This window comes from Morus notabilis, unplaced genomic scaffold (assembly GCF_000414095.1).
Source record: "Morus notabilis unplaced genomic scaffold, ASM41409v2 Scaffold518, whole genome shotgun sequence".
Taxonomy (NCBI): domain Eukaryota; kingdom Viridiplantae; phylum Streptophyta; class Magnoliopsida; order Rosales; family Moraceae; genus Morus; species Morus notabilis.
Genome location: NW_010366577.1, coordinates 1,163,440 through 1,177,354, shown reverse-complemented (window position 1 = coordinate 1,177,354; position 13,915 = coordinate 1,163,440). Strand labels below are relative to the sequence as shown.

The window sequence follows — 13,915 nt, the reverse complement described above, 5'->3', positions numbered from 1 at the left end:
AACACAAAGTACTAAAAGCGATTTCACTATAATATATATAGGGTACCAAATTGAAATTATTTCAAGTAAACAAGAGAGACATGAGAAATGGAGAGAAGACTCAACCATATTATTCATCACATGTCATTGTTGTCTATAGACAGAGGTTATAAATAATATGGTTGAGTCTTCATATATATAGGTCCCGAATAGTAAAGTACGAAAAGACAGAATTAAGAGGTTATAAATATAATGGAATACCAGATAGCAATGATACTCAAAATGAATATAATAGAATTTATAAGAGGTGTTAGGAATTTGAACATCTATTTTAATAAATGATTTTACTTATGACATTTTTAGGCCCGTTTAGTTTGTTATTCGAGTTTTTAATTCGAGTTGAGATGTGACTTTATGTGAGAATTTTATTGTAGTAAAAAAGTTAAATGTGACTATTTTTAAGAGTTTTTTACTACAATAAAACTCGAATTTTAAACTTAAATCGGTGTAATGAATGAGACTTTTGTCTATAATTCTTTATTGTTCTAGTGTGCCGACTGCCGAGGGGAAGAGCGAAACTTGGCGCACACGGTGTTGGACAAGACTTTGGATTGCGATGACACTTTAGTGTCATTCTTTAGGGGGCTTTTATAATGTTTAAAAAATAATTTTGTCGTAATTTAATTAATACCACCAGGTATAACATGGTCAAACTTGATATACTGTTAATACGATCTTACTTTTCCAATAATACAATTATTATTAATACGACATACGAACAAACTACGTACAATAAATGGGATTTATAATTAACACATCACAATCAAAAACCACATAAGACACCTAACAAAACTAACCTTACTGACTATGTTGAATCAAACTCTGGTCTTCTTCCATATAGTATAATAATAGTATTAGAGTTGGCCAACTCCTGAACGGACAAACCACTAACCACCAAAAGCAGCTTACAAAATTGCATATGCTCAAAAAAAAAAAAAAAAAAAAAAAAAAAAAAAAAAAAAAAACAAACAAACCCTTTTGAGGCGCTCAAACCACAAAAACCAATTATAATTTATGATTACCTAATATTAACAAACCTGGAGAACTAGGCATGACTGAGAATTCCACGCATGCACTGCCTTAGTATGGAATGGCTATATATAGAGTTGTATCACTAAGTACCAATTAGGGCCTTAACAAAAGTGCAAGTGTGAGAGTGAAAAAAAAAATGACGGGAATCATATTGAAGCCTCTGCTAGTACTCCTCCTCACCACCTTCATGATCTTTACAACCACGGTAGACATGGCTTCGGCGGCGGCGCTCGTCACATTCGTGTTCGGCGATTCGTTGACGGAAGTCGGAAACAACAACTATCTTCAGTACTCCCTCGCGAAGTCGAATTTTCCTTGGTATGGAGTTGATTATCCTGGAAGCCAAGCTACCGGGAGGTTCACTAATGGCAGAACTATTGGTGATATAATATGTACGCAACTTTTCAATATGAGCGTTTTGTTTTCTTTAAGCAATTTTCATAGAAAATGAGTTAGTATTTATGATATGATTACATGAACACTCATACAATGATCTTTATCACTATAAAAGGAACCTTAAACTTATCACAGAAAGATTACACGTAAACACACAAACTCACATATTAGTCGCAAATTTATAACTTAAAACAAGTTTGTCACTAAAATTGATCTTTAATCACACAAAAATGTTGTGAATAAGAGTTGTTGTTTTTTTGTAGTGACATACACAAATTACATAAATATATTGTTTACAATTACATAACCACATATACACTTTAGTAATACTAACATTTACGTAATTTAATTGCAGCTGAAAAGCTTGGGGTTTCATCACCACCGGCATATCTTTCCTTATCACCGAATAATGATGCAATCCTAAAGGGAGTTAATTATGCGTCTGGCGGAGCGGGAATACTTAATGACACAGGATTATACTTTGTAACTTGATTAGTGTCATTATCTTAAAATTTGTTTTCTGAAAACCTTGTGAAATGCAAGCGACAAAAATTTTAACTTGTTTGCAGTTGTTTTATAATAACAGATTCAGAGAATGACCTTTGATGATCAAATACAAAATTTCAACAAAACAAGAGAAGCTATTAAGTCTAAAATCGGAGTGGCCGCTGCCTCAAAGCTTTGCAAAGAAGCGATGTACTTTATTGGAATTGGTAGTGTTCTCCTTTGAACTCTGTGTGTGTATTAAGGAGGATTTGAAACATTCTAAAGCCAGAAAACTTTAATTTCTTCTGATCTTTAAGGTTCAAAAAGAAAAAAAAAAAAAAGCGTTCATCTTATGTGTTTTTTTTTTTTTTTTGCCCCCTTATTAGGTAGCAATGACTACGTAAACAATTATTTACAACCTTTTCTAGCAGACAGTCAGCAGTATACACATGACGAATTCGTGGAGCTCTTAATTTCAACCTTGGATCAACAACTTTGGGTACAATTTTTGTTACATAGTTTATAGTACTTTAATGACATGTTTACTTATTAAGATTGAAGAATGAGAGTAGGGAGTATGAGTCAATCTCATGTTTACTTATTCTTTTTAATTCTCGAATGAGAATAGAATTGATGAGTCCCACTCAAATTTGGGATAGGTACTCTCATGCCCCCTTAGAAGTTAGGACTTGGACTCCCATTCTTATTATGAATATTAAATTATTATCATACTCCTATTTTACTTATAAATATAAAATTCAAAAAATAATAATTACAATTGGTATTTATTATTTTATTTGTCTAATATTATAATATTAGCTTGATTATCGTTAACTTTAATATAATAAATATGTACTTTATTTTGTTTAATAAATTAATAATATATTTTAATTTTTAACACTATTTTTTATTTTTAATTATTTTATTTAAAATTTGACAATTTTTTTTTATATTTTGGCTAATTGTATAATTTATATTTATTGTTATATCACCCTATTATTATACTAAATATTTTATTTTAAATTTGACAATTTATTTTTATATTTTGAATAATTGTATAATTTATATTTATTATTATATTACCTTATTATTATATTTTAAATATTTTAATCATGATTAATTTTAATATAATAAATACACAATTTATTTTTTAAATTAAAAATATAAAATTGACTTAAAGAGTATATTAGTATTTTTACACTAGTTCATTTCGATTTTGGGTGTAAGTAAACGCATAAATGAGATTTAGAGTGAGTCTGATTTCGAATCTTATCACCAAGTAAATAACTTATTCTGACTTCGAATCCTACACACTCTGAATCATGTCCACTCCAATTCATACTTATTCCGATTACGCGTAAGTAAACATGTCATAAGAGTGTTAATTACAAACCTAAACCTAAGTTTTGTTTTGGTACGGACATTAATGAAAATAGACACTTTTTTTTTTCTTATTTTAAGGGTATTAATTATGAATGTGCGGTGGAAAATGGAGAGGAGTGGAGAACTTTTGTTTTTTTTTGTTTTTTTTTTTTTTGATGTCATGATATGTATTCTCTATTCTAATCCTGCATATTTTGAGAGATAAAATTGAGGCTCTTTAAAAAAAAAAAAATTTAAGGAAAAATTACTTTTTGGTACCCTCTGTTATATAAAAATTTAAGTTTAGTACCCTCTATTTTTAAAAATTTTATACTGGCACTTCAACCTTTTAAAAAATCTTTTTTAGTACGTGAGAGCCATTTTTAGAACACGAAAAAGATAAAATTACCCTTATTATAAAAATTTATTTGTTGAGTAGAATTTAAAAACAAAGAATTTGAAAAAATAATTTTGAAGAGATGAATTTTTAAAAAAGAATTATAAAAATTTTTAAAATTCTTTTTTTTCTTTAAAATTCTAGTTAACATGTAAATTTTTACAATAAGAACAATCTTATCTTTTCTTGTCTCAAAAATAACTCCTAAACTAAAAAAATATTTTTTAAAAAGTCATTGTACCAACATGAAATTTTTGAAAACAGATGGACCAAACTCAAAATGAAATTTTCTCATTTTAAAATCTCACTCAATTGATTTCCTCCTCTTTTCCATCATACTAAACAAACTACAGGTAAAAAATCCTTTCCGTTAATCTTCTCACTACTTTTCTCTACTGTCCAACAAGCTCTTAAAGTATGTAAAGAGTCGGCCTGAATCAATGGAAACTTTTGTGACAGTAAATTGCCAATAAATTTCAAATCAATGACAACCCACTTGAGCCATACTTTTCCTTTCTTTCTGTTATGCAGTTGTTTTATTTGATATGCAGTTTAGACAGAATTTTTCTTCTTGATCAAGTATGCCCACTAAAATAAATCTTGATTGCATGTTCATTTATTTTAAACTAACTTAAGTTTGCTTATGTTACGTGCAAATAGAGACTTTACAAACTTGATGCCCGAAAAGTGGTTTTCCACGGTCTTGGTCCGCTCGGCTGCATTCCTTCTCAAAGGGTTAAATCCAAAACAGGCCAATGCTTAACACGAGTGAACCAATGGATTCAAGAGTTCAACTCCAAAGTTAAAACTCTCGTCGCCTCTCTCAACTCGCGCCTCCCGAATGCAAACCTAATTTTTGCAGACACATATCCTGCGGTTTTCGACTTGATTTCCAATCCCACTGCCTACGGTAAACAACCACTTCATTTTATCTTCCTTTCTTGGATTAGTTATAATGAAGATAAAAGATTGTTTCAATAGATCAACAAATGTGTCATTGGATGCACCACATTTTGTAGCAAGACAAGCCTAGCGGGCTAAAATTGTGTTTGCGTTTTCGCTTCAGGTTTTAAGATCTCCAATACGTCATGTTGCAATGTGGACACGAACATAGGCGGGCTATGCTTGCCGAATTCAAAATTGTGCAGAAACCGCAGAGATTACGTTTTCTGGGACGCATTCCACCCGTCGGATGCAGCAAATGTGGTGCTTGCTGATAAGCTCTTCTCCACCCTCTTCTCTGATAGTCCTTCAATTGCACCCCAGCCTTCACCCTGACTAATTATGTTAATATACACACAAACATAAATTATGGTGATAACTAATTGTAGTCCAAGATATGAATGGCGATTGTAAGACGTTATGATCAATAAGGGAAATAACCTACGATTATAGTTCTATTGATCTCAAAGATGGCTCCTTCAACCTTTTATATCCTAACCAGATTATTGCAAATTACCCTTATTTTTGTATTAATAAGTATTGGCATAAAGTGATACACCCTCAATATGCTGAATAATTTCTCATGAAAGGAAGTTATAAGATCATTCCCCAAGTTTATTATTAACTCTAACTGAAAATATGACAAAGTAAAAGAAAAATCATAAACGAAAATCCATATCCCTTTTCTAGAATTATGCATTAGTGTCGACTTGGCATTCAAATTGCCATTAAGATTGAATCCAACAAGGGAAGCAAAATCTACATGCCCACAGAAATAGATTAACCAAATATGTTTTTGTATTAGTTTTTCTTTCTAGTTATTTTTTTTAAATAACTAACTATTTTGAAAAAAAAAATGCAGATCTAAACTATCAATAATGTATCATTTGAAATCAATAACCAAAACCACATAATAATAACAAAAAAAAATTAAGATAAAATTCACAAGATTTGAAATCAATAACCAAAACAACAAATATAACTAACTATTTTGGTTATATATATACATATAAAAAATTCAAGAAGAAATAATTAGAAAAACCAAAAGGATACCATAAATTGGTCAATTCGTGTGCTCTCAGTTTAAAGGCCAAGATTTTCCACATGAGAGAACGAAAGGGAAGAGACGAAGCTTCTTCAAACTAAGCAAAAGAAAACCAAAACTTGAAATGCTTGGGAAAACCTTCCTCTCAGATCTAAAAAAAGAGGCGAAAACACAAAGAAAAAGCCTCCATTTCTAGAGGAAGAGAATCACAAGGCAAAACCAAGCACAACAAGTTTTTCGATGGCTTAATTCCGAAGAAGCTCGTTCCCAAACCCTAACTTCTCCAATTCGGTGTGGTTAAAGCAATACAAATCATCATCAAGCACAAACAAACCAATTTGATTGAATGAAAGAAGGAAAGGAAGAATAAAAAAATCAAAAGTGTTTGGGAGATGAGAAAAATTTTGTGGAACCTACGAGAAAGGGCGAGAATCCAACGAGGACGAGAAACTGCCTGTCCGAAAGTACCAAAAAATTTGATTTAGCATCTCATCATATTCCCTTTGCCTTGAAATCTAACAGCAGAGAGAATCATAGTTAGATAGATGCCTTTTACCCATTTTGAAATTATAAGCCTAAAATGAACCAAACAAAACAACTACACAAACATATGGCACAGCTCTGCTCGAGTTGAGTAGACGTGATGCCTTATATAGAGATGACGAGATTAGGGTTTTGGGCTAATTTACTCCAAATACCCTTCCTTTAAAATAAAATAATAATAATAATAAAAGAGGAGTTTCTTTCGTAGCCAACTAGCCCTTATAAAAATAATACTATCAGTGTTTTTTATTAAAATCTGTTATGTATATTTTATTAATTTAATGTGATTTTAATTAAATTTAACAGTTAAAAATTAAAATTATTGGTAAAAAGAGATTATTCCTTAATAAAAAAAATTACAAATAACCTGGGTGACATTTTAAATGGCTCTTATAGTAAAATCATCATTTAGTACCTTGCATTTTTCAATAATTTTAATCGGGTGCCTCAACATTTTAAAAAATATGTTTTTTGTACTCAAAAATTATTTTTTGGGACATGAAATATGGAATTTATCTTTTTTAATAATTTTTAATTTGGTTGCTCAGAATGTACTTTTTATTAAATTTTATAAAATAAACATTAAGGACCTTCTCCAGTACGTCAATTTATCGGTAGGTTAAGTTTTTTATCCGTCAGATCTGTATAAAATCACGTAAAAGTAAAAAAAATATACAGATCTAACGGTTAAAAAACCTAACATACCGGTACACTAAGCTTACTAGAGAATCTCCCTAAACATTATACTTGTAACTAAGCATTCTTTTTGCTTTTGAAAATTTTAAAAGAATAAATTCTAGTCATGCAAGTTACAAATTATTAAAAATGACAAATTCGCCATTTTTTTGTCCTAAAAAAGCCTCAGGATATCAAAAACTAACTTTTTAAAACATTAAAGTACTAATTTAAAATTATTTAAAAAATATTAAAAGGGGATTTCGTTATAATATAAAGTACCAAATTGAAATTATTCCTAAATAGGTCATTTGCAATACATGTAACTTAATATAAAAAGGCACTTTAGTAAACTACAAAATTTGTTTTAAAAAGATTAAAATAAAATAAAAAAATAATTCAATTGCTTCGTCTTTATCCCTTAAACAGTCCATCTTTGATTCTTTGAGCATTTTTGCTATTTGCAACGTTCTAATTCATTTACACCCTCCAATTTCTCACTTTCTTCTTCATTCTAACTTTAAAAATTAGATTATTTTGATTCCTCTGCCTATGCTTCACAAATCATTCTATTGCCGGGGGAGGGACGATCGAGATCACGGTAGCTCTGGCTTGTGACGATAGATTTGGATCGTGGCGACAAGAGGTAGAGATCCGGCGGTCTTGGAGGAAGGTGGAGTTCAAGGTTTTAGCGGAGGAGAGGGAATTTGGAGGAGCTGCCGCAATTGTCATGACATTGAATCGTCCTTCCAACCAACCACCGCAAAACCAAGCCCTCCTCTTCCCGTCGCGAGCCGGACATTACGAGTTAGGTCCAATAATCAGGCCACCATCTCACTGTCATGCCCAAGACTACACACAAAATGTGCTGAATGACATTGATTTTTGTTACACCATGGTCGACCATTCAAGCCACCTACTTTTATCGTATGTGTCGAGAGCTCCAAAAGTCAGGACAAATCCCTGATGTCGAGAACTAACAATTAGGGAGATGTCTCTAGGTTGAGGAGCGCTCTTGAAGTCGAGAAGTGCTTAAGGTCGTCTTAAGGCCTTTACGTCGTTGAAGTCGAGAAGTCTACTAAAAGCCCTTTGAAGCCTCTGCGTCGAGGAGTCAAGGTGTTGGAGTCGAGAAGTGCTTAAGGTCCTCTCAAGGCCTTTACGTCGTTGAAGTCGAGAAGTCTACTAAAAGCCCTTTGAAGCCTCTGCGTCGAGGAGTCAGGAATTAGATCAGACCGGAAGCAGTCCAGTCAAATCCAGCCACGGTCTTGTCAACTCGAAGAGAGAAGTATTGATCCGACTGCTACTGCAGGAGTCAGGAAATCAGGCGGCAGATAGGAAGGATCAGCCGCGTTTCCCGAAGCAGTCATCATGAAAACCCACCTACCCTCACGGGGATCGAGGGCAGAAGATGGCTTCTTCCTTAGGAACGGGGAATACGTATTCACATGTAAAGGCCTATAAATAGAGCCAAGAAAACTGAGAGGGTGAGACACCATTGATATTACAGAGAGAACTTGTAAACATCTGAGAAAATAGTGCATGCACAAGTGGATTAGGCAAAGAATTATTGCCGAACCACTATAAAATTGTTGTCTCCTTTACATTATTTTTCAGTTTTTATCTTTGATTGAACCGTGAGTGTTTTTGGAAGAGGTAATTACGAGTTGTCGGAAAAATACCGTCAACAATTTTGGTTCTAGTTTTATATTTGTTGATGTTTAATATAATCTTATCCATGGGTTTGATATGTGAGTGATGTTGGTGTTGATGTTGATGATTCTGGGCAACCAAATTAAGAATTTGGGTTTGAATATTGATGAGAATTTTGGGATTGAAATCAAGAAGGTAGCTTCGTTCTTTTGTGTTTTCTTATTTAGAAATAAAAAATAAAAAAAAATTAAAGTTATCCGATGTGTTCTTTTTAGTGGGAGATATTGTGGTCTTTTCACCACAAAATGAGCTTATGTAATGGGTCATCTAATTGAAACCGTGAGAAAATGAATGGAAATTGAATTGCTAATGATTAAGGAGTTTGAGGACCGTTTTGTCAAAATTAAAAATATAAAGATTAAAGTGTCACATACTCAAGAGATTAGAGATTATTTGTACTAATTATCTAAAATAAAAATTGAAAGGTTGGGTCCAATTTATAAATGACCAAAAAATTTGGGATGTACATGGGTAGATTACCATTTAAATTACAGACAGAATTTATTTTTATTTTTATTTTTATTTTTAATGGACATCACTTTCATACCTTATTTAATCAAAGTGAACACCATTATATAGAATGCTCGATTCGGTCTTTGAATCAGAAATGTTTGGTCTTATTCACAGTTGAATCGGTTTTGGTGGTTAATTCAGTTCTTTTTTTTTTTTTTTTTTGGGTACCCCTAGAGAACATCCATAAGAATAGTCAAAATCTAGAAATTAAAATAACAGTAAATATACAATATAGACATCTATCTATTAAATTATGGGAGTTTCATTACTAAACTTATATTTTCTTATGAAAGAAGTTACAAAATATTCCGAGCATAAATAATAAATATAAGTTGTAATCATTATTTTTTTAAATATTATTTTTGATTTTATATTTATAAGTAACATAAAATAATGATAATAATTTAATTTTAATATGAGGAATAAGTCTTAATCCCAAAGGACTCATGAGAATGCCAATCTCATTATTTTATTTTAAATTTAAGTGGAATTCACCAATTTTATTCTCATTTTAGAATAAAAAAAAATAAGTAAATATAAAATTAACTCTCATTCTTCAATCTGATAAGTAAATATGCTATAGAAGTGATTGCAGGGCCAACCTAACAATAATCCACAAGTCACTCTAATGTTGAGGTCAAAATTGGAAAAAGAAAAACAAAGACGGAAAAACAAAGGCCTGGAAAATCAATGTAGAAAAGGGTTTCGAAAAATCTTTTATCATACATTGAAACAAGTCTAATTATATCTCCTGCATTTTATTATTCAATGCAAACACAGTCAGCTAAGTAAATTTGAGCCTCCTGAACTTCTAAAATACATGATTTGAGACCCGTTTAGTTCGCTAATTCGAGTTTTTAATTTGAGTTAAGATCTTTATGTGAGAGCTTTTTACTGTAGCAAAAAAATTAAATATGACTGTTTCTGAGAATTTTTTACTGTAACAAAACTCGAATTAGTGATTTGAACGGAACCTTGAAATATTCTTCTGAATTTTTGAGCAAACTTCAACTCTAAAAGTCAAAAAGCCGGGAATAAAAAGAAGAAAAAAAATCTAACATAAGAGAATAGGAACACCATCAATGCCAATGCCGGTTCTTCAACTCGTTTTGTACAAAATTCTGTGCACCAATTCCTTTAAAAACTATGTGGTCACCATTTTAAACAAAAGCTTACCATGCTACTTTTCTATCTATTCGCAAAATCTTTTCACATCAGAATTGCATAAGCTTCAAACATATAAGAAGCATCATAATTGCGATACTTGTAAAAGCGCCACTTCGAAAATCACTTGCAGAAGAATCCAAGCTAGTGGAATTGAGCGTTGGGGCTGTAACGTTTGCCAGTGTGCTGCCATTCTTGCCAAGACTGCATTGACACAAATGAACAACACATATCAAATTAGCCTAGCTTTCCAAAGCCGTAAAAAGTACATACCTTTAGAGATGATGGCTCTAGTTCAACCAATTGATAATGAATGAAGAAGCTAAGTTTAATATATGCTGTCCAAATAAGCAAAAAGTACTATACCTTTCTAGGAAAACACAGGAACCATGACCTGCCAAAATTGTTTTAGAGGAAGAGTTAAGGCCAGAGAAATCCATAAAAGTCAACAAGCGAAATCAAAAGATCAACTACTGACGCTTACTTGGATCCGTAGTTGTAATTGTAGCCACCCCATTGAAGTCACATGCATCCGCAGCCTTCCCCATCTTATGATAGTAAGCATCAAAAGCGAAAGTTGCATGAGAAGCCACATTATCGGGTTCATAGCACGGCTGTCCCTGCAACAAAGGTGAGCAATCCACTCTGCCAGGACCACAAGCCCAATCCAGTGCAGCCTGCAGCATCTTTTTATCGGCACCTTCCATTGCGGCACAGTAAGTTTGATTGGTAGTATCATTGGCCAACACATTCCCGGAATCTGTCAAGTGCATAATGTAGATTGGCACACCATTTACATCAAACAATCCCCAGTTTTTCTCAGAGACAGGTCCAGGCTTTTTGTCTTCATTGTAGAGTTCGTAGATGAAAGTACTAACAGCAAGCCCTGGACGTTTGGGAGTTCCAGTTTTGTTCAGAACACGCCTTATCAGATTGCTGTTGTAAGTATTGGCATTCTCTAAGGTTGCATCCGGTTCATTTGAATCACCCTTGGAAGGCCAGCCTGTTTCCGTCACCACCACTTGGGTGTTAGTGAAGTTGAGGGAAGCCATAGCAGCATAGGTTGCGTCGACCACTGCATCAAACACATTGGAGTAATGGAGCAACGTGTTAGAATCGACAGCCTCTTTTTCAGGAGAGAGAGGCTCGAAGAGGGCGTAATCCAATGGAATAACACCATTTGCTTGCATGTAATCATAATAAGGGTAAATATTCAGCATGAGATACGATCCTGACGACTGCAAGAACTCGAGCATAGGGACCAAAACTGAATTCCATGAGCTGTTAAAGAAGGCTTGGGAAGGTGGGAATGAATCGAGGATAATTGAGGAAGAAAGAGGAGTCGAGACTTTGATTTGCCGGTCGAGATTGGAAGCAACGAGGGCTGAGTTAATGTACTTGAGGGCATTGACAAGGACTTTTGCTGCATTGGGAAGGGTCGTAAGGACCTCAGAGCCTACACATATGGCTGTGATGTTAGTGGCAGGATAATGAGCTACAATATTCTGAGAGACCCAATTAGCCGCAGTTGAATTCGATTGGCCAATTCCAAGGAGCTGTTCATTGGGGATAGAGACAATAACTTGAATGCCTGAATTAGCGAGTGCAATGAGCATGCCACGGTCAGCATCATATAAACGAACGTGTCGAATTTGCTGGGCTTTGAGGAGGGCTACAACTTGTGTAGGGTGTGGCATGTCTGAGAGCTCTGTTCCAATGTTCACACCAATGAATGCATCTGAAGCCAAAGAAGGAAAGAATTATCACAACCATCATAATTTTGTATATGCTTGGACCATAAATATATATAGCTAGCAAGTTGCATTCATTATCATAGGAATAAAAGAAAATTCAAGACAGATTTAGGAGAGCAACTTTTTTCTCTAACTAAACACATAAATATATGGAAATATATAAAAAAATACTATGCAAATGCTCATCAGAAAGAAAAAAAAAAGATAAAAGAAAAAGGAAAAGAAAAATACTTCTTATCCCTTTAAAAAAAATACTACGTAGAAAACCTAGGACAACAAAATGCAGCAATCAGCACAGCATTTTCCCACGCTTATATCAGATTCCAAGAACTTAAACAGAATGAGCCCATATCTTGAAACCTTTTAACCATTTTACACTTTCAAGGTAAAAGGTAAGAAGTGATCCATGAGCTGGAAGGCAAATTGTCATTGTTCTTTATATTTTTAATTGAACATTAAAAAAATATATATGAAAACCGCTGCTTCGGTAGTAGCAAAAACTGGGAATCCACACAACACATCTTCTTTTGTTTTCTTCTATGTAATATGAAGAAAATTACCATAATGGTTGTGGTCCTCCATAAGGCAGAGTCCAAACAAACAATAAAGTATTACATATACATATATTTGCATATATTTGTTCAAGAAAGGTTAAAAATGTTTCCAGAAAAAAGTACTAAAATTAAAAATTAAAAAAAAAAAAAGAAACAGTCTCCATTTACTTGCATTTATCACCCCCAACTCTCTTCTGTCCTTTATTTTTGTCATTAAATATTTCACCTACTTAAGTCCGCAAGACAAACTGATCATCCATGTTTGACCCCTCCCTCTCATACAACAAACAGAAACAAATATTCTCACCTTATATATCATTGTTATTATTTAGCAAACTATATATATATATATATATATCTATATAACTATCAATAGTATTGCTATTAACTAACTCAAAAACCAAGAGAGATTTTAGAAGTCTATAATTTGAACAGCGTCATTGCCAATTAATAAGAACCATGGATTTTCATTTGCGTTAATCATTAATTACTTCATTTGCAAAATAATAGGTACTCAAATTTTAAGCATTTAGAAGGAAAGATATGAAAGTATTGCTCCACCACCAAAAAAAACAAAAATGCAAAACATACAATGAGAACCCATTTATGTTTTGAATGCTGAAAAGAAATAAAAGCCTAACTAACATATCTCATGAATGTAGATTGAAGGGCAAACCCATTACAAATGATAAACAGTAAAGAAAGAAGAGAAAACCCATAACTCACCTTCATCAGCTGTAGCAGCAGAAACTGCTAAAAGTAAAAGAACAAACAGCACCGCCATTGATTTATGCCACCAGCAAAAACCCACTAAAGCTATTAAGATTTAAGACTTAAGAGAGAGAGAGAGAGAGAGAGAGAGAGAGAGAGAGAGAGAGAGCAGAGAATGAGTGTTGGAGTGGGAACAAAACCAATCAAAGAATGAAAGGGAAGTAATAATAAAGGGTGGATTCAATAAAGTTGTAGGAAATATATTTCTATTATATACAAGGGTAAGAAAGTGACTAAGAGAGAGAAGAGTGGTGCCCACAAATCACGTGGAAAGCTTTGTCAGGAAAACTGACGGCTCAGATTCAATCTCTACAAATCACAGTAAGCAAAGCAGGGTAGTAAGAGCTAAACCATGTTGTAGTTGTGTAGCCAACTTTTTGCTGTGAAGTAGCCGTTGGTAGGCCTTCTCTTATTGGTCTCTGTGGTGTTGCTGAGGGAGACAAACCACTGTTGCTACTTCTATGCATTTTTTGGCGTTATAACTTTTTTTTTCTTTCTTTTTTTTGGGTTTTGTGAGCTTTGATTTTGAAGA

General features: G+C 33.1%; 2 protein-coding genes across 2 annotated transcripts; one reads left to right on the top strand and one right to left on the bottom strand.

Annotated features, from left to right (window-relative positions):
- Window positions 1–1,207: 1,207 nt before the first annotated feature.
- On the top strand, window positions 1,208–5,555 carry LOC21409811 (GDSL esterase/lipase At5g37690). Its single transcript, XM_010110687.2, has 6 exons — window positions 1,208–1,463; window positions 1,823–1,950; window positions 2,054–2,180; window positions 2,340–2,452; window positions 4,373–4,622; window positions 4,779–5,555. The coding sequence occupies exons 1-6, from the start codon at window positions 1,208–1,210 to the stop codon at window positions 4,988–4,990; spliced, it is 1,086 nt and encodes a 361-aa protein (XP_010108989.1). The 3' UTR covers window positions 4,991–5,555.
- A 4,622-nt stretch (window positions 5,556–10,177) lies between these two features.
- LOC21409810 (glucan endo-1,3-beta-glucosidase 2) lies at window positions 10,178–13,467 on the bottom strand. The gene is made up of 4 exons (XM_010110686.2): window positions 13,339–13,467; window positions 10,789–12,042; window positions 10,671–10,698; window positions 10,178–10,508 (listed from the first exon to the last, which is right to left on the bottom strand). The coding sequence occupies exons 1-4, from the start codon at window positions 13,394–13,396 to the stop codon at window positions 10,355–10,357; spliced, it is 1,494 nt and encodes a 497-aa protein (XP_010108988.1). The 5' UTR covers window positions 13,397–13,467; the 3' UTR covers window positions 10,178–10,354.
- Window positions 13,468–13,915: the final 448 nt, after the last annotated feature.

Coding starts and splice junctions, on each gene's coding strand:
- LOC21409811 (XM_010110687.2), top strand. CDS start 1,208: ATGACGGGAATCATATTGAAGCCTCTGCTAGTACTCCTCCTCACCACC. Junction 1,951..2,053: donor ATGACACAGGATTATACTTT/GTAACTTGATTA, acceptor TTATAATAACAG/ATTCAGAGAATGACCTTTGA. Junction 2,181..2,339: donor GATGTACTTTATTGGAATTG/GTAGTGTTCTCC, acceptor CCCCCTTATTAG/GTAGCAATGACTACGTAAAC.
- LOC21409810 (XM_010110686.2), bottom strand. CDS start 13,396: ATGGCGGTGCTGTTTGTTCTTTTACTTTTAGCAGTTTCTGCTGCTACA. Junction 12,043..13,338: donor TGCTGCTACAGCTGATGAAG/GTGAGTTATGGG, acceptor CTTTGGCTTCAG/ATGCATTCATTGGTGTGAAC. Junction 10,699..10,788: donor AATTACAACTACGGATCCAA/GTAAGCGTCAGT, acceptor CAATTTTGGCAG/GTCATGGTTCCTGTGTTTTC.